The sequence below is a fragment of the Grampus griseus genome (genome assembly GCF_964374135.1).
Source record: "Grampus griseus genome assembly, chromosome: 8".
NCBI lineage: Eukaryota > Metazoa > Chordata > Mammalia > Artiodactyla > Delphinidae > Grampus > Grampus griseus.
In genome coordinates this window covers 110,154,784-110,177,907 of record NC_139002.1, presented here as the reverse complement: position 1 = coordinate 110,177,907, position 23,124 = coordinate 110,154,784, and the positions used below count along the sequence as shown (strand labels likewise).

At 60.4% G+C, this 23,124-nt stretch overlaps 2 protein-coding genes across 10 annotated transcripts in view; one reads left to right on the top strand and one right to left on the bottom strand.

Annotated features, from left to right (window-relative positions):
- PHRF1 (PHD and ring finger domains 1) overlaps positions 1 to 18,344 on the top strand; it is a 28,096-nt gene extending 9,752 nt beyond the window's left edge. For 4 of the 7 annotated variants that reach the window (XM_082659241.1, XM_082659236.1, XM_082659238.1 and 1 more), the window contains 13 exons: positions 787 to 905; positions 6,848 to 6,945; positions 7,213 to 7,388; positions 7,925 to 8,051; positions 11,411 to 11,538; positions 11,955 to 12,136; positions 12,523 to 12,642; positions 13,173 to 13,327; positions 13,927 to 16,521; positions 16,756 to 16,901; positions 17,099 to 17,374; positions 17,463 to 17,591; positions 18,016 to 18,344. In XM_082659241.1, coding sequence (XP_082515367.1) covers positions 787 to 905; positions 6,848 to 6,945; positions 7,213 to 7,388; positions 7,925 to 8,051; positions 11,411 to 11,538; positions 11,955 to 12,136; positions 12,523 to 12,642; positions 13,173 to 13,327; positions 13,927 to 16,521; positions 16,756 to 16,901; positions 17,099 to 17,374; positions 17,463 to 17,591; positions 18,016 to 18,159 — 4,395 coding nt within the window. In that variant the 3' untranslated portion in view covers positions 18,160 to 18,344. Of the gene's footprint in view, positions 1 to 786; positions 906 to 6,847; positions 6,946 to 7,212; positions 7,389 to 7,924; positions 8,052 to 10,340; positions 10,763 to 11,410; positions 11,539 to 11,954; positions 12,137 to 12,522; positions 12,643 to 13,172; positions 13,328 to 13,926; positions 16,522 to 16,755; positions 16,902 to 17,098; positions 17,375 to 17,462; positions 17,592 to 18,015 lie in introns of those variants that run through there. The other 3 variants (XM_082659240.1, XM_082659239.1, XM_082659242.1) reach the window with 3 other exon arrangements.
- Positions 18,345 to 18,865: 521 nt separating this feature from the next.
- Positions 18,866 to 22,094, bottom strand: IRF7 (interferon regulatory factor 7). Of its 3 annotated transcripts, none has more exons than XM_082660293.1 (9): positions 22,044 to 22,094; positions 21,476 to 21,794; positions 21,226 to 21,388; positions 20,924 to 21,131; positions 20,544 to 20,605; positions 20,239 to 20,443; positions 19,382 to 19,909; positions 19,185 to 19,303; positions 18,866 to 19,095 (listed from the first exon to the last, which is right to left on the bottom strand). In XM_082660293.1, the coding sequence occupies exons 2-9, from the start codon at positions 21,493 to 21,495 to the stop codon at positions 18,928 to 18,930; spliced, it is 1,473 nt and encodes a 490-aa protein (XP_082516419.1). In that variant the 5' UTR covers positions 21,496 to 21,794; positions 22,044 to 22,094; the 3' UTR covers positions 18,866 to 18,927. The 3 variants fall into 3 exon arrangements, with proteins under 3 accessions (XP_082516419.1, XP_082516418.1, XP_082516420.1); XM_082660292.1 differs by having other exon boundaries at positions 21,982 to 22,078; XM_082660294.1 differs by lacking the exons at positions 20,239 to 20,443; positions 20,544 to 20,605 and having other exon boundaries at positions 21,982 to 22,078.
- Between the last annotated feature and the right edge of the window lie 1,030 nt (positions 22,095 to 23,124).

Genomic DNA, 23,124 nt, shown 5'->3' with positions numbered 1-23,124 from the left:
GCTCTTCTGCCCGAGGTCTCTGGGGAGCGCCGGCATTTTCCCCGCAGGCAAGCTCTGTTTCCTTGAGTGCCTGCCTCTTGAGTCCTTGGCCCCGAGCGCCTCCTGTGTGGGAAGGGGAGGTGGGTGAAGGGCCCACTTACACGCCAGCAGGTCCAATTGGAGGAAATCCGAGAGCGGCTCAGACCCAGCACAGAGTCCAGGAGGCCGCGGGAGGGTCCCGAGTCCCTGGCTGGTGCAGGAACAAAGGCAGAGAGTGTGGCTCAGGCGAGTCACCCGTGGGGAAGTGAGCTGCAGAGGCTGTTTCTCAGTGGGACTCATGGGCAGGAGACCGAGGCAGCCTGTTGAGGTGGCTCGGGCTGGCGGCAGCGATGAGGAGTAGCTGTGATCGTCGTGGGGCAGCACATGTTTGAGTGTCATTTGGCAGTCACGTTTCTGTGCTTTGCTTGGTCCTGGGACAGTTCTTGGGGGACGAGAGCCCGGCGCTTCCCTGTTCTCCACCCGCGTGGTCCGTGCAACGTAGCCCTCATGTTTGGCTGTCTCACCTGCCACTCCGCTCTGGAGCCCTTCCGTGGGTCAGACTTTTTCTGTTGAATCGTTTTTTTTCTCAGGGCTAACTACCCTGAGATGGTTAGAAAACATAAAAGTCACTGGTGCTTGTTAATTCAGAAGCTCTGGGCCCATGGAGCCCGTGTGAATCTGCTCTGGGTCCATTGCAAACCGTGATATAAACGGCTCTGGGATTTGGGTCCCTCTTGCCATGTGCTGAGCACGCTGTCCTGTCCCCAGATCCCAGTGGAGAGCGCCAGGCATGGGGAGGATGAGGATGAAGACCCGACCTTCTGTGGGGTGTGCGGCAGGAGCGACCGGGAGGACCGTCTGCTGCTCTGCGATGGCTGCGACGCTGGGTGAGCCCCTCCCGTTGGGTGCCCTGAGCTCGGCTCAGAGCTGGTCTTGTTGACCCGCTAGAGGGACCTGCCCAGCTGTGTTTGTGCTCAGCGCCACCTGCCCCTCGAGGGTCGTCTGCTGCGTCCTGGGCTCCGCATGCTTCGTCCCCCCCCATCGTTGTTTATATCCTCCACCTGTTTCCAGACGATATCCTGAGGCCGCTTGCAGAGATGTACCTAGTATCTCAGGACGAGGGGGAGAGGCAAGAAATGGGGGCGTGGGCTGGCTGGGCCGGGGGCGGACACGAGCGGGACCCACACTTTGTGCGAGGCCAGGGGCCGGGGCAGCTTCACACGGCAGGACAGTGGGACGCGCTTCCAGCCAGGCTGCCAGCCACCCCTGTGTCCGTGGAGCCCCTTTCATTGTCATTCTGCAACACCATTGGGTCCCCTGCTTCTCGTCAGGCCCTTTCCTTGTGCTGGAGCAGCACAAGCCCTGGAGGACGGGCGCCTGTGGGGCCTGTGCTTGTCCCAATGCAGACACTTCCTGGGCTGCCCACCGGGGCCCACTACCTGCCACCTCCCTGCACTGAGACAGCAGGTCACCCTCCCCGGGCCTGGCAGCATCTCCCACCTTCCTCCGAGCCCCGCCCTCGGTGCTCACACAGCTGAGAATGCAATGCGTTCCTCCCTCCTTTCTCACCAGTCTCAGCCTGCATCCGTGTTTGGTGACACGGTTGCCTGACCTTGCTGCTCCTTGCCCCTTTGGAGTCCCGGAAGTTGGCCATGTCTGAGCGGGTCCCCTCTAGCCTGTTGTCGGTCTGGGGCTAGAGGGCAGAAGCAGAGCCTTGGGTGTCCTGCAGACCCGTGTGTCCAGCTCACGGCTCTTGCTGTCACACTCCATGACCGAGTGGGGCCACGGGGGTGGCAGCATTCAGAACGCTGCTCACACGCAGACTGCACCCTTTTCCCCAGTGATGGTGGCTGCTCGGGGCCTGAGAAGGAGGGGCCTGGGACAGCTGGATGCTGCCTGAGAGCCCACACGTGGTGGGAAGGAGAGGCCTGGTACTGGCCGCCACACCCCTTGGCCTGGCCTGGCCCTCGTCACCAGCCTTGCCTTCTTGGCCTGGGTTCCCTGTGCCAGACGAGCTTGTGTGCCTTCCAGTGGCCTTGAGGACGCTGGGGAGCCCTGGATGAGGCTGTTGGAGCTTTCACTCACAAAGCCTCGATTTTCTCTTAAGCTTTTATCCCTTTTTTTTTCTTTTCCTTTTTGCCTTGCTGCATGGCTTGTGGGATCTTAGTTTCCTGACCAGGGATTGAACCCGGGCCCTCAGCAGTGAAAGCACCGAGTCCTAACTACTGGACTGCCAGGGAGTTCCCCCCTTAAGCGTTTTTTTTTTTTTTTTCTTTTAATATTTATTTATTTATTTTTGGCTGTGTTGGGTCTTCGTTTCTGTGCGAGGGCTTTCTCTAGTTGCGGTGAGTGGGGGCCACTCTTCATCACGGTACGCGGGCCTCTCACTATCGCGGCCTCTCTTGTTGCGGAGCAACAAGGCTCCAGACGCGCAGGCTCAGTAGTTGCGGCTCACGGGCCTAGTTGCTCCGCGGCATGTGGGATCCTCCCAGACCAGGGCTCGAACCCCTGTCCCCTGCATTGGCAGGCAGATTCTCAACCACTGTGCCACCAGGGAAGCCCCCACACACCCTTAAGCTTTTAAATGGAGCCTACAGTCCTTTTTTTTTTTTAATAGATTTTATCTTTCAGAGCAATTTTAGGTTCATAACAAAATTGAAACATAGCATGCATTTTTTTTTAAATTGAGGTATAATTGGTTTATAGAGTTATATTAGTTTCAGGTGTACAGCACAGTGATTCAAAATTTTTATCAGTTATGCTCTATTTAAAGTTATTATAAAATATTGGCTCTACTTCTCTGTGCCGTGCAGTGTATTCTTGTACTTCGTTATATACGGAGTAGCTTGTATCTCTTAATCCCACCCATACCCCTGTCTTGCTCCCCGACTCCCCTCTACTGACTGTTAACCACTACTTTGTTCTCTATATTTGAGTCTGTTTCTGTTTTATTATACACGGTGGTTTGTTTCATTTCTACGTTACACGTATAAGCGATAACGTAGAGTATTTGTTTTTCTCTTTTGACTTATTTCACTAAGTGTAACACTCTCCAGGTCCATTCATGTTTTTGCAAATGGCAGAATTGCAGTCTTTTTTATGGCTGAGGGTGTGTGTTTGTGTACACCACATCTTCTTTATCCATTTGTCTGTTCATGGGCACTTGGGTTACTTCCATATCTTGGCTTTTGTGAATAATGCTGTGAACACTGGAGTGCATGTATCTTTTTGAATTAGTGTTTTCATTTTCTTTAGTTAAGTACCCAGGAGTGGAAGTGCTGGATCATATGGTAGTTCTATTTTTAGTTTCTTCAGGAACCTCCATACTGCTCTCCGTGGCAGCTGCACCAATTTACAGTCCCACCAACAGTGCAAGAGAGCTCCCTTTTCTGCACATCCTCACCAACATTTGTTATTTGTGGTCTTTTTTTTTTTTTTTGCGGTACGCAGGCCTCTCACTGTTGTGGCCTCTCTTGTTGCGGAGCACAGGCTCCGGACACGCAGGCTCAGCGGCCATGGCTCACGGGCCTAGCTGCTCTGTGGCACGTGGGACCTTCCTGGACCGGGGCACAAACCCGTGTCCCCTGCATCGGCAGGCGGACCCTCAACCACTGCGCCACCAGGGAAGCCCTATTTGTGGCCTTTTTGACGAAAACCATTCAGACAGGTGTGATGTGTTGTCTCATTGTGGTTTTGATTTGCATTTCTCTGATGATTAGCAATGTTGAACATCTTTTCATGTGCCTTTTGGCCATCTGTATGTCTTCTTTGGAAAAATGTCTGCGGTCTTTTGCCCATGTTTTAATCACTTTTTTTGATATTGAGTTGTATGAGCTGTTGATATATTTTGGATGTTGATCCCTTGTTGGTCATGTAGTTTGCAAATATTTTCTTCCATTCAGGAAGTCTTTTCGTTTTGTCAGTGTTTCCTTTGCTGTGCAAAAGTTAAGATTTAAAGTTTAATTAGGTCCCATTTGTTTATTTTTGCTTTTATTTCCTTTGCTTTGAGAGACAGATCCCCAAAAATATTGCTGTGACTTATGTCAAAGAGTGTTTTGTTATTGTTTTCTTTTAGGAGTTTTATAGTTTCCAGTCTTACGTTTAGGTCTTTAATCCATTTTGAGTTTATTGTTGTATATAGTGTGAGAAAGTATCCTAATTTCATTGTTTTACATGAAGCTGTCCAGCTTTCCCAGCACCACTTATTGGAGAGACTGTCTTTCTTCAATTGTGTATTCTTGCCTCCTCTGTTGTAGATTAATTGACCATGTAAGTGTAGGTTTATTTCTGGGCTCTCTTTTCTGTTTCATTTTTCTGTGTGTATGTTTTTGAGCCAGTATTGTACTGTTTTGATTACGGTAGCTTTGTAGCATAGTCTGAAGTCAGGGAGGGTGATACCTCCAGCTCAGTTCTTTCTTGGGATTGCCTTGTCTGAGCCTACAATCCTTGATTATGTTAATTCTTTATATCAGGTTCTGTTTCAGGGAGTTCCCTGGTGGTCCATTGGTTAAGACTCCACATTTCCAGTGCAGGGGGTCAGGTTCAATCCCTAGTCAGGGATCTAAGATCCCACATGCCGCGTGGTGTGGCCAAAAAAAAAACTGTTTCAATTTTAGTAGTGTTTTGTTTGTTTGTTTGTTTTTGCAGTACGCGGGCCTCTCGCTGTTGTGGCCTCTCCCGTTGCGGAGCACAGGCTCCAGACGCACAGGCTCAGCGGCCATGGCTCACAGGCCCAGCCGCTCCACGGCATGTGGGATCTTCCTGGACTGGGGCACAAACCTGTGTCCCCTGCATCAGCAGGCGGACTCTCAACCACTGCGCCACCAGGGGAGCCCCAATTTTAGTAGTTTTAACAGTGACTCGGGGATTTTTGAAACTTCTGCAAAAATATTTTTTGTTGTAAAGTATATTTATAAACTTATTTGTTTTTTTATGTGCTTGAATTTAACAGATAAGACAAGTACATAAAAATTGTGATAGACCTAAAACATTAAAACGGATAAAAAATATAGTGATTCGTATGCTTCTGAATATCCTCACTGCTAATATTTGCCCTTAGCTAAATTTTCTTACAGTTAAGTCTTTCAACTAAAGTCACAAGTCTACAAGTCTAAGATCACTGTTACTCGTTTTTCTTTAATAATGGGAGCTGCAACTGAAATTTTTTTTAATATAAATTTATTTATTTGTTTTTATTTTTGGCTGTGTTGGGTCTTGGTTGCTGCGCGTGGATTTTCTCTAGTTGCGGCGAGTGGGGGCTACTCTTTGTTGCAGTGTGCGGGCTTCTCATTGCGGTGGCTTCTCTTGTTGCGGAGCACGGGCTCTAGAGTACAGGCTTCAGTAGTTGTGGCTCGCGGGCTCTAGGGCGCAGGCTCAGCAGTTGTGGCGCACGGGCTTAGTTGCTCTGCAGCATGTGGGATCTTCCCAGACCAGGGCTCGAACCTGTGTCCCCTGCATTGGCAGGCGGATTCTTAACCACTGTGCCACCTGGGAAGCCCTGTTACTCATTTTTAAATGAGTAACTCACAAGCCTGTCCATAGATACATGAATATGCCAGGTTCTTTCACTGGTATATGAAGCAAGGTACAGATTATTTGTGGGTTTTTTTTTTTTTTTTTTTTTTCCGTACGCGGGCCTCTCACTGCTGTGGCCCCTCCCGCTGCGGAGCACAGGCTCCGGACGCGCAGGCCCAGCGGCCATGGCTCACGGGCCCAGCCGCTCCACGGCATGTGGGATCCTCCAAGACCGGGGCACGAACCCCTGTCCCCCGCATCGGCAGGCAGACTCTCAACCACTGCGCCACCAGGGAAGCCCTGTGGGGGGTTTTGCCTTGGTTTTGTTTTTGGCCGTGCTTCGTGGCTTTTGGGATCTTAGTTCCCCGACCAGGGATTGAACCCGGACCCTGGCAGTGAAATTGCCAAGTCCTAACCACAGGACCTCCATGGAGTTCCCCCATTTGTGTTTTATGTAGCGGTATTTATTCTCGAGGGAGGACCTCTCTGTGCCGCATGGCTGTGGCTCTCCCAGTGGGAGGAGGTCATCCTTGTGCTCAAGTGAGCGCTGCAGGCCGGTCCTACTGGGCGATCATGGGGCTGTTCTGGGTTTCAAAGCCGAGTCCAGCCTGGGCTCGGGTGTTCAGTGTGGGCTCGGCGCTGGTTTCCACCTGGCCTGGCTCGGCGCCATCTCGGACACTGGGATGGAGTTTGGAGGGTTCCGGCACCGGCGGCCCACGCCAGCGGTGGCTCCTCCAGCAACTGAAGAGCAGACGCTGTTGGGTGGCGCTGCCGTGCGGGGTGTTAGTTCCTCGGAGACTGGCCTCCCAGGATGGTGGCTGCCACCCCGCCGCCGTCAGGGTCCAGCTGCCGCTCTCTTAGCTCTGTCCCTCCAGATGGTACGTCCCCTGGGGAGAGTTTGGCGGCCGTCAGGGTCCCCTTGGAGGGCAGAGATGCCCAGAAGCCTGCGGTGGGGGTCCGTCCACCCAGAATGCCGGTGGGAGAGTGAGAAGACAGGTGTCTGCAGCTCCAAGCGCGCAGGCCCTCTGAGCAGGCGGACTCCCCCTTGGCCTCGGGTGGGGGCATCCAAGTCAGTCCTGGCAGAGCTCACGGTCGGGGAGGGGGCGCTGTGTCGGTCAGGGCCCCGCCCTCATGACTTCACTTAACCTTCATCACCCCCACAGGCCGTCTCCAGGTGCCGTCACGTTGTGGGGTTAGGGCTTCCACACGTGGATTGGGGGGCCACGAGATCACAGCAGGGTGTGTTGTCAGGAGACCTGTCATAGGGCTCGCTTGGCTGGGACAGTGAGGCTGGGGACACCGTCTCGTTTCCTAGGTACCACATGGAGTGTTTGGACCCCCCTCTCCAGGAGGTGCCAGTGGACGAGTGGTTCTGTCCGGAATGTGCTGCCCCCGGGGCCGCCCCTGCTGCGGGTAACACACTGCCCCCCCTCAGGTGGTCCGGACCCTTCCTGTGGGGCCGGCCCCTCGTCCCAGGGAGATCGCGTCCGGCTCTCCAGCAGGGGCGGCTTTCGGTTGCACTCTTTGGGCGGGGCACGGGCTGGAGACAGGGGGTTGGCTGATGGGGGTCTAGGAGCCCAAGCTCCAGGGAGACACCCCCTGTGCCCCGTTTCCCAGAGTCCTCCTACCAGGGCCAGGGCTCAGCGGAGTGCACGTCAGCCCAGGGTGTTTTCTTCCAAGACGCAGGTCCCGTGAGCGAGGAGGAGGTTTCCCTGCTCTTGGCCGACGTAGTGCCCACCACCAGCCGGCTTCAGCCACACGCAGGGAGGACCCGGGCCATCGCCAGGACACGGCAGAGCGAGAGGGTCCGAGCGACGGTGAACCGGAACCGGATCTCCACAGCCAGGAGGATCCAGGTGGGTGCTGGTGGCCTCGCATCCTGGCCATGTGCAGGGAACAAAGCCAAGTGGGCCTGAGGCGGCGGCAGCAGTGGAGAACTGGCCCTGGGGGTGCTGGGCAGTCGGGTCCGGCCAGTGGTCGGTGGCCCGGCCCGTGGGTGCATCGTGGAAGCTGCCGGGGGTCCCCTGCCTTGCAGCTGTCACCTGCCAAGGCCGTAGTACTGAACTGAGAGGAGCTGAGAGGACTTCATGGGGAATGTGGTCCCGGGACCCCACCACAGATGCCCACAGTCCCTCCTGGCACCTCCGCCCTCCACTCTGAGGCCCGCAAGCCCTCCTTGTTCTGCATCCTTGCCCGGCCTGCTCCTCGGGAGGCCTTCCCAGACCCCACTTCCCACTGGGCCCTTGGGGAGCCCCCAGCAGCCTGCCTGATGTCTGCTGCTGCCAGGCTGAGGCATCTAGCCTCCCGGGGGCTCAGGGGGCTCCTTGGGGCTCCCTCAAGGGGCCTGAGGCGGCTCCGGCCCCCCTGACCAGCGCCGTCCCGTGCTGTGCAGCACGTCCCGAGGTACCTCATGTCTCCTCTGCTGGACGAGACCATCGAAGCTGTGGCCGCTGGTCTGAGCACAGCTGTGTACCAGCACCCCGGGCCGCGAGCCCCTGCCCGTCGGAGGAGGAAAGCAGGTAGGCCTGGCTCGGTCTCTGGCTTCCAGTGGTGGCTGCCATTCCTGTAGCCTGGTTTCCGCAGACCATCGCGCAGAAGGCCCTGCAGGCCCGGGGTCTGGGTCTGGTCCTTCCCTCTGAACCCCCCAGGGTGCTGTTTATGCAGCAGCGCCCTGCATGTGCATCAGGGTGACAGAGCCTCCCCGAAGTTGATCGGGGAAGAGTCCCCAAGGACCTTGTGGAAGATTCGCGATGTTTTCTCTAAATTGGGCAACACACAGGTGAAGCCCCATGCCTGGCTTTTCTGGGTGGGAACAGCTAAAACGATTAATTCAGTGTCTTTGTTGGTTTGGGCGCTGTTCACGTTTTCTAGTCCTTTTCTGTGTTAGTCTCGGTAATTTTGTCCCAGTAAGTTCCATTTTTCTTTGGTAGTCGACATCCCTGCCTGGGGAGAAGCTTTCACCCCAGTTTAACATCCTCGGCGATTTCTGGGTCTGTGCTCCATTTATATTCATGGGTTGGAATTCTCCAAAGAAGAGCTTTCCTTTTCCTCCTTGACTATTCATTTAAACCAGTAGATGTGGTTTCCTGTTTCTTTCAGCGGGTTGCAATCTGTGGTCTTTTAAAGATCAACATTATTGAGACATGCGTTTTCTGTGATGAGCACACCCACTCTGGGCATATGGTTCCCGGTGAGACCGACGAGGCTTCCAGCCGCCGCCCCCGCTCCCCAGGCAGCCCCTCCAGGCACCTGCCGTCCTGTCGTTGGCGCTAGCTGTGCCATCCTCGGTTCTCACTCATGAGGTCTTGAGTGTGTGCTCTGGTTTGTTGCTCAGCAGAGTGATTGGGGGCCTGTGTAGTGGGTGTCTGGGGTTGATTTCTGTTTATTGGTGAGGAACATGCCACGGCACGAACCACCCCAGCTTGTCCACCTGCCTGTGCCGGGCATTTGGGTTGGTTCTGTAATGAAGCTGCTGTGAGTATCTTTCCTGCAGGCAGGTGTTTCCGCTGCTCTGGGTCGGTAGAGAGCAGTAGACTAGTTGGTGCAACCAGTGAACGTGTGTTGGAGGTGACTCACCCCCTGCACTCCCATCAGCAATGTGTGCGTTGTAGCTGCGCCGCGTTCTTGCCCACGCTCGTCCTCCCCACCCCCAGCGGGCGTGTGTGTGTCAGGTTCCGCTGCCCTGCGTGGCCCCGCCAGGTGCCGAGCGCATATGTGCTCCCGGAGAGCCCTCGCCCCCGAAGAGCTGAGCACAGAGAAGACACCCGAGGGCCGCCGGCGGGCGGTCCTGGTTCGCAACCCCGTGTAGTGGATGGAGCCAGGAGCTGTACCCCGAGGTCACGCTGATCACTGCCTTGAAGTTCAGGATGAGAGAGGTTTTGCTTCTCGTATTTTCTGTCTGGATCTCCTCTCATGTCCAGGGTCTCGCTTCTCAGTCCCAGCAGTTGCTCCCTTGCATTTCACAGACCCGTCCCAGGATAAGAGCTGGAGGTGCTGCAGCTCCTGGAGAGACGGGCTCACTTCTCCCTTTGTCCCGAGTGGCCCCCACGCTTGCCTGTTACATCTTTGCCGTGAATACTTCACACTTTTTTAAAAAAAATTATTTATTTAATTAATTTATTGGCAGCTTTGGGTCTTCATTGCTGCGCGCGGGCTTTCTCTAGCTGCGGTGACTGGGGGCTGCTCTTTGTTGCGGTGCGCAGGCTTCTCATTGCGGTGGCTTCTCTTGTTGCGGAGCACGGGCTCTAGGCGTGCGGGCTTCAGTAGTTGTGGCTCACGGGCTCTAGAGCGCAGGCTCAGTAGTTGTGGCGCACAGGCTTAGTTGCTCCGCGGCATGTGGGATCTTCCCGGACCAGGGCTCGAACCCTGGTCCCCTGCATTGGCAGGCAGATTCTTAACCACTGCACCACCAGAGAAGCCCAATGTTTCGCACTTTTTACAGACGTAGTCACACTGTGGAAGCGCAGGGAGACCGGAACAGCACCCTGTGACCGTCTTGCCATGGCCTGGCGACTCCTGGCCGGGGCTGCTTCGTCTCTCTCCACCCCCTCCCCCTCTGTTATTTTGAAGCAGATCCTCATTTTACCTCTGAGTGTCTCACAGTATGTTTCTGGAAGAGGGAGTCTCTCTTTTGATTTAACAATGAGGCCGTTGTTACACCCAAGGAGATGAGCAATAATCGCGCAGCACGGTGGAATGGCTGGTCGGTGTTGAAAGTTCTAATTGTGTCACAAATTGTGATGGAATTTAAAAAATAGTTTACTTGCATCTCGAGCCAAAGGAGGTCTGTGCTGCACTAGTGGCTGCCTGTTAAGTGTCTCTGTGTCCTCTTGACTGGGGTTGATGCGGGGTCTCCTATCCTGGCGCATCCCTCGCGGGCAGGTCTCACCTGCTCCGGCTGGGCGGCTGGAGCCCCGAGGCTGGCTCAGGTGCAGGTGGGCGTTTCGTTGGGTTGGTGGGGTGTTTGAAGGGTTGCTTGGGTTGGGGTTGGGGGTCCTCCCAGCGGGCAGCTCCGCCAGGCTCTCTGTTCACAGTCAGGCAGCCCCGGGGCTCAGGTCTCAGATCCATGAAGTGACGGAGGAGGTGAAGGAGAGGCTTCCTCCTGACGGGCTGCTTCCAGGAGTGCAGTTTCCGTGGACAGCACGGGCTCGCTGGCGCCTCCGTCTGTTTCCTTTGTTGAGCAGTTCTCAGAACCCCCGAGCTGCTTGTAGCATCCTTCAGTGGAGATCAGGTAGGGCTTTTAGCTTCATCGCGAGATCACAGATTCAAGTGTAGCGGAAGTGCTTTAACAGCACACGTCTTCTCGGAACCTGCTGTTTCTGTGCTGGGGTTCCTGAGAGTTCGGGGGTGCTGGAGCATCACAGAACTAGGGCGCCCTGTGGCTGCCATGGCTCGTCCCCAGTCAGCCCGTAGCGCCCCAGGGTGGCTGAGGGGGACGGAACGCTGCTGGGTTTGCAATGTAATCCTCAGTTGGACACGTACCGTGAGGTCGTCTGTTTCCAGGCCTCTGGGAGAGTGCTTCTCCGGGGTGAGACCACCAAGTGGATACAGAGCTGGGAGCCAGTGTTTCCTTTTACTTTTGATTATTAGGGTTTGTGTTTTCTAATTTAATTTTGTTTCATAATTGTGTAAAATAATCTGCTGGTTCTAATAATGAGGTCTACAAATCAAAGTAGGCTCAGACCTACTCTGTTTTTGCTTTGCACTGCCTTCCCCCTCCCCTCCTCTGTGGCGAAGTATGTAAAACCCTATAACAAAAAAAAATAAAAAGAGGAAGGCCCCAGGCCGGGATGGACAGTTGTCATCCGCTGGGTCTTGGGGGGGGACACCTGGGGTGGGGCGCACAGTGAAGTGTGTGCTGTCAATGTGCTCTTTGTAGGAAGACGGAGGAAAGTGTCGGGAAGAAAGAAAACCCAGCCCAGATCATCTGTGAAGAGCAGGAGCTCGGGGACGAGGTCCAGGAAACGCCAGGGCCGCGCGAAGAAGAGTAAAGGGAAGAAGATAAAGGTGGCGTCGGATGGGGGATCACGCTGGGCGAGCTTCAGTCCTGTGTGTGGGTAGATAGTGGGAGTCGTAGAAGGACCCTTTTTTTATAATTACTTAGAGGTTCACAGATAAATAGGCACATTTCTGCAGCACGGACTGAAGGTGGGGCTGAGACAAGATGTGTTCTGGGCCCCGCAGAGCGGCTCCTGGGACCGCGGGGGGCGCAAGGGGCTGGGCTACAACCCGTCAGGGCGCGTGTTCCCTGGGGTGCCGGCAGCCGGTGTGAGCCGGGTGGGGCGAGGCCCAGGCAGGGCCCTCAGGCTGCAGGCCTGGCTGCGCGGTCGGCCGTGTTCGGTGCTGCGGGTTCCTAGTTGGAATGGAGGCTGCAGATTTCAGCCCTGTGGGTCAGTGTTTCTCCCTCTGTCCCCTGGGTTCAGAATGAAGCCACAGCTCGTTCCCGCATCGCACGGACGCTGGGCCTCCGCAGGCCAGCCCATGGAGCCTGCATCCCCTCGGTGTACAAGCCTGCAGACCCCTCTCTGGGGCTGATGCGTGCAGACATCGGGGCAGCCTCTCTCTCCCTGTTTGGAGACCCTTACGAGCTGGACCCCTTCGACAGGTGACTGCAGAGGGGGAGCTGGGGGGGCTCACTCTTTTCCTAGGCCCGTGGGCATGTCGCTCCTGGTGGAGGCATGGCTCACCCTCAGAATTCGCATTTGTGAAATTCCTGCTTCCGAGTTGTTCTCAGAATTCTGTACCTACTCGTCCCCTAATTTGGAGAAAGATCTAACTCACACGCCTGTCCCCCACCCCGTCCCCGCTCAGAGACTCGGGCTGACAGAAAACCGCTGCACGGGGCCTGGGTTCATTGTTGAGTCACGAGGGCTGCCGTGGGGGTAGTGCTGAGCCCACCTGTGCCACGCGCTGCTGAGAGGTTGGGGGGTGGCTCCCTGGGCCTCGATGTGCAGGGTCACCCTGTGCCCTTTGGCATGTGTCCTCCTCCAGCAGTGAAGAGGCATCTCCGAGCCCTGCTTCCCCTCTGAGCGTCAAGAGGAGGATCCTGTCCCGGTCAGCCCTGCGGTCGCACCAGCCTGTGGCCAGGCCCGTCTCCATGGGGCTCTCCAGGTGTGTCCTGGGGGACAGGATGGCCGGGGCGGTGGTGCGGGGTGGGTCCCCAGGCGTACAAGGACCGCAGGCTCCATGTTGGGCTGGCGCTCTGCCACCTGGCACCCACGGCCTCTCCTGTGGCCTGTCCTCTGGCTCTTGGTTGAGGAAGTGCTGCGGCCAGTCCCAAGCCAAGGGCACAGGGATGAGGTGACAACCCCAGAGGCTGCCTCCGTGTGCCTAGCTCTGCTGCAGAACCCACAGCAGGGAGGGGCCGGGCAGGGAGCCAAGCTTTTTCTCTGTCTGACCCTCCAAAAGAAAGACTTAACCAACTCTACCAGTCGGCGTTGCTCACGAGCTCCTGCCTGTCAGTGAGTGGAGCCGGGGCCAAAGCCTCGGACGACTCCACCCCGCCCACCCCATCTTCCTTTAGTCCGAGCTGCCGGGTGGGTCTCACCCCTCCCCTCGGGAACACTGCCTGCTGCCTGGGTGTGGAGGCGCGTGGGCAGGAGGGCCATGACCGCTGGGCCTGCCCCGGGTCTGCCCTGCAGGAGGAGCACTCCCGCCATGGCGCCCCAGCCGGAAGTGGATGCGGACCCCGGCCCTGACCTGCTGGGAAGCATCCTGTCGGGCCAGAGCTTCCTGATGATGAACGGCGCCGACATCGTCATCCACCGCGATGGCTCCCTCAGCGCCAAGAGGGCAGGTGAGGAGCCTCTGCGCACGGCCCGCCGTCCCCACCTCTGCGCGCCTGGAGATGGGGACACGCGTTCCTCCAGGGACAGTCGTGTGGTGTGACCCAGCGGTTCTAGGGTTTGCTTCCGAGTGTAGGCGAGGGTGCTGAGGGACTGAAGATGCCTGTCCCATCGCTTTCTGATAACACATCTGTTGGGGGAGTTACCAGGCAGCCCACAGGCCCTCCTTGCTGTCAGCAGCTGCCGTCTGTTCTCACAGCCCCAGGAACCAGCGTGGAGCCCTCTCCACGGATCTGGGCCCCAGCGGGATTCGGGCCTGGGGGGATCTGGCCATGGAGGGCAGGGTAGGCTGCATGGGCGTGGTCATTGGTAGACTGGGGTGCTACCCTGTTTTCAAGTGTCCATCACGGGCTCAGGCTCCTTCTGATCCACAGATAGCGTGAAGATAGTGTATGAAGCAGAAGGGGCTGGTGGGCAGCAGCAGAGCGAGCCTCCAGCCCCGTCCCTGTGCCCTGTAACCGTTGGGAGTGTTCTGAGGGTGTTCTGAGAAGGGTGGGGCTTTTTAAGGATGGGGGTGGGGACTGATGGCTGTTTGCCTTTTGTCTTTTAGCGCCAGTTTCTTTTCAGCGAAACTCAGTTGGTCCATCCAGAGGGGCAGAAGGCGCCGGGTCTGGGGCCTGCCTGCAGCCCAGAGAGACTCAGTCAGGAAGCGGGCCAGAGAGCTTGGGGTCCAGCTGTCCAGGCAGGGCTACCCCAGGCACACCCCCGGCCCCGCCCACCCCCGCCCATGTCCCTGCGCTCACGTTGGGGGCAGCTGTGAGACTGGACTCCTTGGTGACCCTTCAGTCAGGCCAGGCTCAGACCTTGTCCAGCGTGAGCGGACCCAGCTTAAAACAAAGTGACGGCCCCCGATTTAACGGCGACAGCAAGCACCCTCCGCCTCTTAGGTCTGTGGCATTGAAGACCTCGAATGGTAGCTCTAACTCGCCTTCCGAGAGCACGGTGCTGGGACAGGCCCCGAGACCAGCTCCCAGGAGGACGGACATCTCCGAGCTCCCCAGGATACCAAAGATCAGGAGAGACGACAGGCGGGTGGGCGAGGTCCCTGCCGGCGGGCAGAGAGTCGAGATTCCCAGCTCCTGCATCAGCCGGCTGACGGGCAGGGAGGGCCCCGGGCAGCCTGGCTGTGGCGCCAGGGCGGAGGGTGAGCCCAGCAGCAGGGGCGCTCAGGAGCCCAGCACGCGCTCGGGGGGCGGCCCCCAGCCCCCTGCCCCGCTGGGCCCCTCCCGGGGGAAGGGTGTCGGCTCCACCTTCGAGAGCTTCAGGATCAACATTCCTGGGAACACAGCCCATTCCGGCAGAGTCCTCAGCCCCGGCTTCTGCAACACGTTCCGGCCTGTGGACAGCAAGGTGCAGAGAAGAGAGAGCCCTGTGCCCCTCTTCTCCGTCAGGAAGACGAAGCAGCTCAAGAGCGAGATCTATGACCCCTTCAACCCCACGGGCTCTGACTCCAGCTCGGCCAGCAGCAGCCCCGAGCACCCGGGCTCTGGCCTCCTGCCCTCTGAGATCACGCGCACCATCTCCATTGACAGCCCCAAGGCCCCCGTGCTGCCGCCCGTGCGCTGCGTCACCTCCTACACGGTGCAGACCGGCATGGGGAAGGAGCCCGAGCCCCCCCAGGGGCCCTGCGGCCTGCCCGAGCTCCAGGGCGAGGAGGAGCCCGTGGCACAAGCACAGAGGCCGTCCCCGCCAGAGCCCTGGGGGGACGAGGACCCACCACCCCGCATCTCCTTCTTTGGCTCAGAGGGGCGGACGGTGACTTGTGTGACTGCGGTGGAGCCGGACGCCCCACCCAGTCCGGACGCCCTGCCCGCGACCACCCACAGGGTCGTGGAGCTGCGGTCCCCCACCCGTTCCCGCTCCAGGTCCAGCTCCCGCGGTGGGAAGAAAGCCCAGAGGCCGAGGGTCGCCACCAGGGAGCACCGGAGGGCCCGCTCAGGGTCCCGCTCGTCGCACTCGGGGGACAGGAGCTCGCGGTCTGCGTCGCCACCGGCAGGTGAGGACCAGGCCAAGAGGCACCGGCCCAAGGCCCGGGATCGGAGGTCTTCCAGCGACCGCTCCAGCAGCCGCGAGCGCACCAAGCGGAGGAAGGCCAAGGACAAGAGCAGGGAGAGAAGGAGGGGCTCCTGGGGCCGAGGCCGGCGGAGGTCCCGCTCCCGCTCCGGCAGCCCCGGCAGCTCCTCCCACGAGCATCGCGAGGGCAGGAGGAAGAAGAGGCGGAGGTCGGGGTCCCGGTCTCGGGGGAGGGAGTGCTCACCCCACAGCAGCCTGGAGAGAGCCCGGAGGCCCAGGCACCCCCGGGAGAGGAGGGAGCGGCCCGACAGGGAGAGTGCCGCGCGGCTCCGAGACAGGCGAGGCTCCTGGGAGAGGAGGCGGCGTAGGTCCAGGTCACCCAGCCCCGAGCACAGGCCCCGGGAGCACCGGCGGCCTCGGTCCCGTGAGAAGCGCCCACGGCCCCGCCCCCGCTCCCCGGAGAGGAAGTTGGCTCCGAAAGAGGCTTCTCCGGCACCCCTTCCCCAGGGGGAGCCCAGGCCGGACAGGGAGCCCCCGGCCAGGCCCCTGGCCTTGGCAGGAACAGACGCCTTGCTGGAGGGGTCCGAGGCCGACAAGCCCCCCACAAAGGTCCCCCCAGTCCTGGAGGTGCCAGCCGAGTACCCCCCTGAGGATCTGGATTACGGTGACTCCGTGGAGGCGGGGCACCTCTTCGAGGACTTTTCGAACGAAGCCATCTTCATGCAGCTTGATGACATGAGCTCCCCGCCCTCCCCGGAGAGCACGGACTCCTCCCCAGAGCGAGGCCTCTTGCCCAAGCCCACTGGGCCCCCGGCTGGCCAGCAGCATGACGCTGGCCTGGCCGTGGCCATCATCCGCAGGGAGGTGTCTCGGATCCACGGTGAAGATGTGGCGCAGCCCCTGCCCAGGATGGAGGGCCCTCGAGAGGAGCACTTGCTCCAGCAGGACGCGGCGGCCGAGGCAGCCACAGCTCCCTGCGCTCTGGGAGGCCAAGCCATGGGCGGGGCGCCTGCGGGGAAGGAGGAGGGTCCCTCTCAGAACCCCCTGCTGCGGGTTAAGGCGCTGGTGAAGAGAGTCACCTGGGACCTCCAGGAGGTGGAGAGCGGTGCCCCGGCTGAGGACAGAGGCCTGCGTGAGTAGGCGCTTGGGCGGGGTGGGGCAATGGGGTGGGATACGAGGATGGCTCAGAGCGACCACCACGGAGTCTTCTCCCTGGATGGCTCACGGGCCTCCTTGGTCATGCAGGGAGATGGCCACGGCCTGACCTGTGGTCCTTGCTGCTGGGATGCTTTTCTGGAATTTTCCAGCCAGGAAACAGCCTTCTGGCGTGGCCACAGAGCACCCACCCCCCTGTGTTGGCCCTCAGGGACGCCGCTTCACAGGCCGCAGAAGCCCCGGGAAACCGAGGACGCGGGCCCCGTGGCTGCGTTCCAGCAGGCTCCCTTCTCTGAGCCCCCTCCCCCTGGTTATGTGCTTCCAGAGCCTGGCTTTCCTGATGCTGACCCTTCTCAGGTGGGCGCCTGGCCTGCAGGGATGTGGCGTTGGGCTCAGGCCACTCAAGCTGGGCCGGGTTGGGGCTGAGGGCCTCATGCACCAGCCCCTTTCTGCCGGGGCTTTTAGTGGTTCGGGAGTGGGGGTTGGGAGCACGTTGCCTTGGGCACTGGGGCACCGAGCTCTGCAGGGGCTAAGCGGGCTGTGCTCTCGCCCAGGTACAGAGCCTGAACCTGCCCCCCACCCCGGCTCTGCCTTCGAGTGTCCCACCATACGCACCTGTCAGCCAGCCCGCGGTCCAGTTCCTCTTGCAGGGGAGCCTGCCCCTGATGGGCTGCGGGGTGGCCCAGAGCCCGGCCCCGGTACCCACCGTCCTGACTGCAGCCTCAGAGCCGGCTGGTCATGCTGCCACTGTGACCACCGCCGCTGCCAACAGCTCCGAGGAGAGAACAGCTGCTCCCAGGCCAGCCTCGGAGAAGACCAAGAACGAGGAGGTGAGTCGCGCCCCTCCTTCCTCCAGGGACTGGCGCAGGTGGGTGGGAAGCCAGGGGCCAGTGGTCTCACAAGTGTCCTCCCCCCTAGTACATGAAGAAGCTGCACGTGCAGGAGCGGGCTGTGGAGGAGGTGAAGCTGGCCATCAAGCCCTTCTACCAGAAGAGGGAGGTGACAAAGGACGAGTACAAGGACATTCTGCGCAAGGCCGTGCAGAAGGTGGGTGTGGGGTCCGTGAGCCCAGAGAGAGGGGCTCCGGCCCCAGGGTCGCTCGGCCACATCCTGGGCGCAGCTTCAGGCCAGTTGTAGCCACGCCTCATTGATGCTTCGGGGGTATAAAATGCTGGTGTTTGTGAGGGGCTTACGACTGTGTCCTCGTGACTTTAGTTAAAGAGGCTAAATGACACAAGATGTTTAACCCAGCTCATGGGTAGGAAGTGAGACCCTGAGAGATGGACATGAGAGATGGACATGCCAGCTGATCTCAGTGGGACCCTCAGCAGCCCTTGAGGGGGGCAGAGCAGGCAGGCGCACGTCAGGCTGCCTGCTGTCCCTCATGGCGTGCTCCCCAGCGCTCCATCCCCATGATCCCTGACCACGCGGGTTTGCAGGGACATCGGGTAACTGTGCCCCACTCCCCCAGATCTGCCACAGCAAGAGTGGGGAGATCAACCCCGTGAAGGTGGGCAACCTGGTGAAGGCCTACGTGGACAAGTACAGGCGTATGCGCAGACACCGGCGGGCCGAGGCCGCTGAGGAGCCGCCTGCCCAGGGTGCCGAGGGCTGAGGCTCGCCCGGGGCCCTTCCGGCTGCAGTAGCCGAAGCACAAAACTCCGGGCCACTCGCCCTCCCGTTTCCAGGGTTCCTGTGATCGCACGTGGTCTGTGCACCTGTCTTGCTCACAGTTTAAAACTGGACTTTTATATGTATATTATAGACACACACTGTTCCCATTGTGTTCTAATTTATCAAAAACGGATTATCTTTAGAAATGTCTTGATTGGCTCAGTACTTGAAAGGCGAAGCCTTTGGTGATGAGAAACCAAAGGCGGGCGGGCGGGTGGCGCTTCTCCCACGGGCAACCATCTGGTCCCAGGATTCCCTCGTCTGCTCGTTGTGTTTTATAAGTAATCGCTCGGGTTTTCACTTAGGTCCGCCACCTCCCAGGCACAGCAGTGTTGGCGGGTCTCGAAGGCCAGGGCGCAGCACAGATGGGGAGCCCTGTTCACGGCAGAGGGGCCCCAGGTGCTGCCCCCTCTGGGGAACACGTGTCCTGAGGGGCCCTTGCGCTCTTGGAGCAGTTTGTTGGCTCTAAAGCATGCCCTGAGTTTTTTCACTGTGAAGTCAGGAGAACGGGTGTGCACAGGAGGCCAACGTGGGCGGGGCAGGGGGCTCCCTTCCTGGGCCCACAGGTCACGGGCTTCCCGTGAAGTGGGGTGAACCTCGCATCCACAGTGCCCCTCCCAAGCCTCAGTCTCAAGCCTGCCCCTGGTCAGGACACCAGCACTGGTTCTTGGGATCTTTTTATTAGATTGGGAGGGGTTGGGGACCCAGCCTAGCCGGGCTGCTCCGCCTCCATCAGGAAGTGCTCCAGGAAGTGCTCCAGGTCATCATAGAGGCTGTTGGAGCTGGACAGGCAGAGGCTGAGGCTGCCGCTGTCCAGAGAGGACGCGCCTTCGCGCTGCACGCCCTCCAGGTATGCCCGGCACAGCCATGGCTCCAACTGTGGGGAGGGCGCGGTCAGGTGGGGGGAGGGCTGTGTGCAGCCTCCCTCCCTCCCCCCACCCCCACCCCAGGGACCCTCCACCTCACCTTCACCAGGACCAGGCTCTTCTCCTTGGGCCTTCCCACTGACAGGTCCTGCCCAAAGCCCAGATAGATGGTGTAGTGAGGGGAGCCCCGGCGCCGGCAGGCCTCAAACTCCCCCAGTTCTGCAGGACAGGGCTTTGGTGAGGGGGGGTGGGGGGAGGCGGGGAGGCCCTCAGCCCCAGGGCAGGTGCATCACTGACCTTGGAAGAAGGTGCTGAAGTCAAAGATGGGGGTGTCGCAGTTCCGGGGCAGCAGGCGGGCGGGGGTGGAGGAGCTGGCCGAGCCCAGGGGCCCTCCCACCTCCCAATAGACCTTACACTTGCCCAGGCGCCGGGCCCACAGCCTGAGACCCCGGAGTTCCAGCTGTAGGCCGGGGGCTACGTGCTGCAGCAGCTTCTCTGTGTAGTGGAGCTGCTTCTGGTCGGGCAGCTCGGCGGGGCTAGGAAAGGCTACTCGCTGGTGCTCTGAAGCCCCACCACCTACATCGGGGGGGCCATACAGGAGCACACAGCTCGGGCGCCCCACCACCTCCCGCAGCACTGTTCGGCCCTTGTACGTGATGGTCAAGTCCAGGGCCCCCAAGCTGGGCAGTGTGTGCAGACCGAGCTGTGAGCAGGTGGGACCAGCCACGTGTAGATGCCCTGCCATCAGGGTGCAGGCACTGGGGGAGGCTGTGGTGCGGGGCTCCGCCTCTCGCGGCTGCCAGGGGGCTGGGGGTGGGCCTGTGTCTGGAGAGGAAGGCAGGCCTGAGCTGGCACCCGAGCCGCCAGCTCCTCCCATTTCCTTCCACATGTCCCCTAGCTCCCATCACCTGGGCCTGGGGCTGGGGCGCCACATTTACTGTGGCGGGCACAACTCCCAAGCAGGGAGCTCTGGACCTGAGGAGGCTCAGCTGTGCCCAGCAGGGATGGTGGCCCACCTCTGGCCAGCACCGTCCCTGCTGGGCACCCCCCTCCCCCGAGCCCTCTCTCCCCGGAGACTCTGCTGTCCTGCCTGTTCCTCCCCTTGGCACACAGAATTCTGCAGGGCAGAGCATCCCCCTCCAACAGCCCCTCACCAGGAGCCCCAGGGGCTATCGGCTCCACCCCACACGCAGCTTTCAGCACATGGTCCTCCAGGCAGCTCTGCTGCAGAGCCTGGATCAATAGGTCCCCAGCATCTCCAGCTGGGCTTGGGGCACAGGGCTCAGGGCTCAGCCCGGCCAGCCCATGCCCCAGCCTCTCGCCAGCATCTGCTGCCAGGTATGGCCCCAGAAGCCCATCCTGCAGGAGAGGACAGACAGTCCCAGCGTAACTCAGCAGCTCCCCAGCCCAGTGAGAGGGGGCAGCCCCAAGGTGGAATCCAAGAGGGCAGTGACCTTACCCTTGTAGGTGGGGCATCTTCAAGGGCCTTGTCCTCCCCCTGGCTAATAATGCTTGGGCTTTCTGAGGGAGAATTAGGGTTGGGGGAACACTGGATTTGTGACTCTGGAGTGGGACACCTAGGTGTGAATCCCTGGGCAGCTCCTCAAAGCTCAACCGCACTTCTCCTTCACTGATCCCAACAGGCCCATGAGCTTCCTCCCAGCAATCCCCAGTCCCCGCTAGCCGCGCCACACGCCCTCACCCCGGCCCCGCCATCCCCCAGCAATCTGGCACCAGCCTCTCTCATGCCAGTTTTCTAAAACCGAAAATCCGACCCAGCGGCTGCTCCCAGGACAGAGCCAAGTCTCCCTGCCGGCAGCCCTGCCGTGGCCTCCTCACCTCCGCACGCCGGCCCGGGGGTGACCATGTACACCTTATGAGGGTCGGTAGGGTCCCCCGAGTTGTCTTGCAACATCACGAAGCGCCGCGTACAGTGCAGCGCGCAGCGGAAGTTGGTTTTCCAGGAAGCTCGGAGCGCACTCTCAGCGGCAGGCCGGGCACCTGCGCTGCTGCGGAGAGGCCACCTGCCGCGGGCCACAGCCCAGGCCTGGGGAGAGAGACTGAGTGGATTACGCGGACCGGACACTCGGGCCTGGGCCTGGACCGGCCCTCCCCCGCCCCGGGCGGGGCTGGGGTCCCACCTTGAAGATGCGCGAGTCGGCCTCTCCCAGGTCCTTCCGCGAAAAGTGCTTCCAGGGCACGCGGAAGCACGTTCGGGCCGCGTCCAGCCACCGTAGTCCCTCGTAGCGGCCGCTGCTGACCTCGCCCAGAAGCCAGTCTCCGAAGAGCACGCGCGGGGTCCCCCTGCGGGCGGAGCAGCCGGGCGTCAGGGCGCGCGCGGGCCACCGGGGGCGTGGGTGGGGTCGGCAGCGGGCAGCGCGGCGGGCTCACCCGTCGGGAGCCACGGCCATTGCTCCCTCCGCAAGGGCTGGGCGTAGAGAGAGCGGCGCGCCCTCCGCGGCGAGGGCTGGGGTCGCGGGGGCAGTCGGGGGATAGCGCAGGTGAGAGGAGGGTTCCGCGTGACTCTCCGCAGGTAGTCCCGGGTGTTGGGGTCCCAAGTGTTGGGATCACAGATGGAAGTTGAGGACTTCTGGCCACGGTGTTGCCCAGGTGAGTCCTGGCCAAGGAGGCGATGGGTGTGGCTACAGATGCGGCGGGGCCTCGGGCACACGAGGGGCCACAGGTGTCGAGCCGGCGTCCGGGCTGGGCCCTGCGGGGGCGCGACGGGAACGGCCGTAGGAAAACGAAACCGCGCGCTGCGGGAAAACGAAACCTAACCCGCCCCACCCCGCGCGTCACCGCGATCTCCGCCTCCAGGTCCCCCAGTTCCGGACCCGTGCCCCTCGCCGTCACCCGCTCTGCCCGCCCCCTCCTGGTCACTGCTCCGCGGAGCGAACCTGGGGTCCCACGCGGCCGTCGCTGCCTTTCTCGCTCCGCGTGGGTTGGGAGTCCCGAGTACCTGGTAGTGGCACCGCCGGCGCGGGAAATTTCGGCTCCGCTGGGGCTCCGGAGCAAGCGCTTTTATGGTGGCGGGGGCCGGAGGCGGGGCCGGGGCCGGGGAAGTCACGTGCTCCCGCGGGCGGGGGCGGCACTGGGGTCCTGGCTGCCGCAGGGCACAGCCCCTTCGGAGTCCAGCCGCTGCCCTCCCTCACCCAGCGCTGCGGGGGGCTGGGGCGCCAGCAACCAACGTGGTGGGAGAAGCAGTGGGATAAGCTGGGGACCCCGGGATCGGAAATAAAACCAGTCAGGTTCCTGAGCGGACGAGCGGGTGAGGGGGGTGCGTGGGAGGAGATGCAGCTGTGCTCTTTGGGTTCTTACCAGTGACAGTTGTCCAGGCAAGAATACTCAAATACTATCGAGATTAAAATATTTGGAAAGGAATCGGAAATGCCTTTTCGTGAGGAAAAAACGCCAGTGATGCATAAGGGACAGTGGCGGTGGTCGGGGCTGAAGTCCTGACTGAGGGTCGCCCCTGAGGAAGCCAGTGGAGGGGGCTCGGTCCCTAACTCCGTGGCTCTGGGTCGCGTCCACAGCCTCTGTCCTGTGCACCCACTGGCCCCACCTGCTGCCCGGGGCCCAGGGCCTGCAGGCCACTGTCACACTGGGCCAAACCACCCGCCTCCACCCCGCACCGCCCGTCACAGCCCAGCCACCTGGACCACGTGCCTCCGAGGGCACCCCAGCGTGTTTACTGCCCTCACTGTAGCCCACAGACGCAGGAGTGTGAGCCCCTGGAAGGTCCCCGGGCCCATGCTCTCCCAAATGAGTGTCCTCAGGTGGCTCCTCTGCCTCCCCCAGGGGAAGAATCTCTGTGTTGGGTCAGCTGTGGTTAGACAAGGAGAGGAACTTCCTGGCCACCAGCTGGCACCGAGCCTGGGAAGCCCCGCGGGCGCAGCAGGTGGTTTACGGGAAACGGCACCCAGTGCTCTGGGCAGGGAACGACCCCGCCCACCCCTCTCCGCCCCCACGGCGCCCCTGGCGGTCCCTCTGAGGAGGACTCAGTGCAGGGCGGGAGCAAATGGACCACGTCCTGACAGCCC

What these genes read in the sequence shown, in the direction of transcription:
- IRF7 (XM_082660293.1), bottom strand. Translation starts at nt 21,495, where the DNA reads ATGGCCGTGGCTCCCGACGG. An exon ending in ATGGCCGTGGCTCCCGACGG is followed by an intron (nt 21,389 to 21,475) that starts GTGAGCCCGCCG and finishes CTCCGCCCGCAG; the next exon opens with GGGGACCCCGCGCGTGCTCT. An exon ending in AGAGCCTGGTCCTGGTGAAG is followed by an intron (nt 19,096 to 19,184) that starts GTGAGGTGGAGG and finishes CCCTCCCCACAG; the next exon opens with TTGGAGCCATGGCTGTGCCG.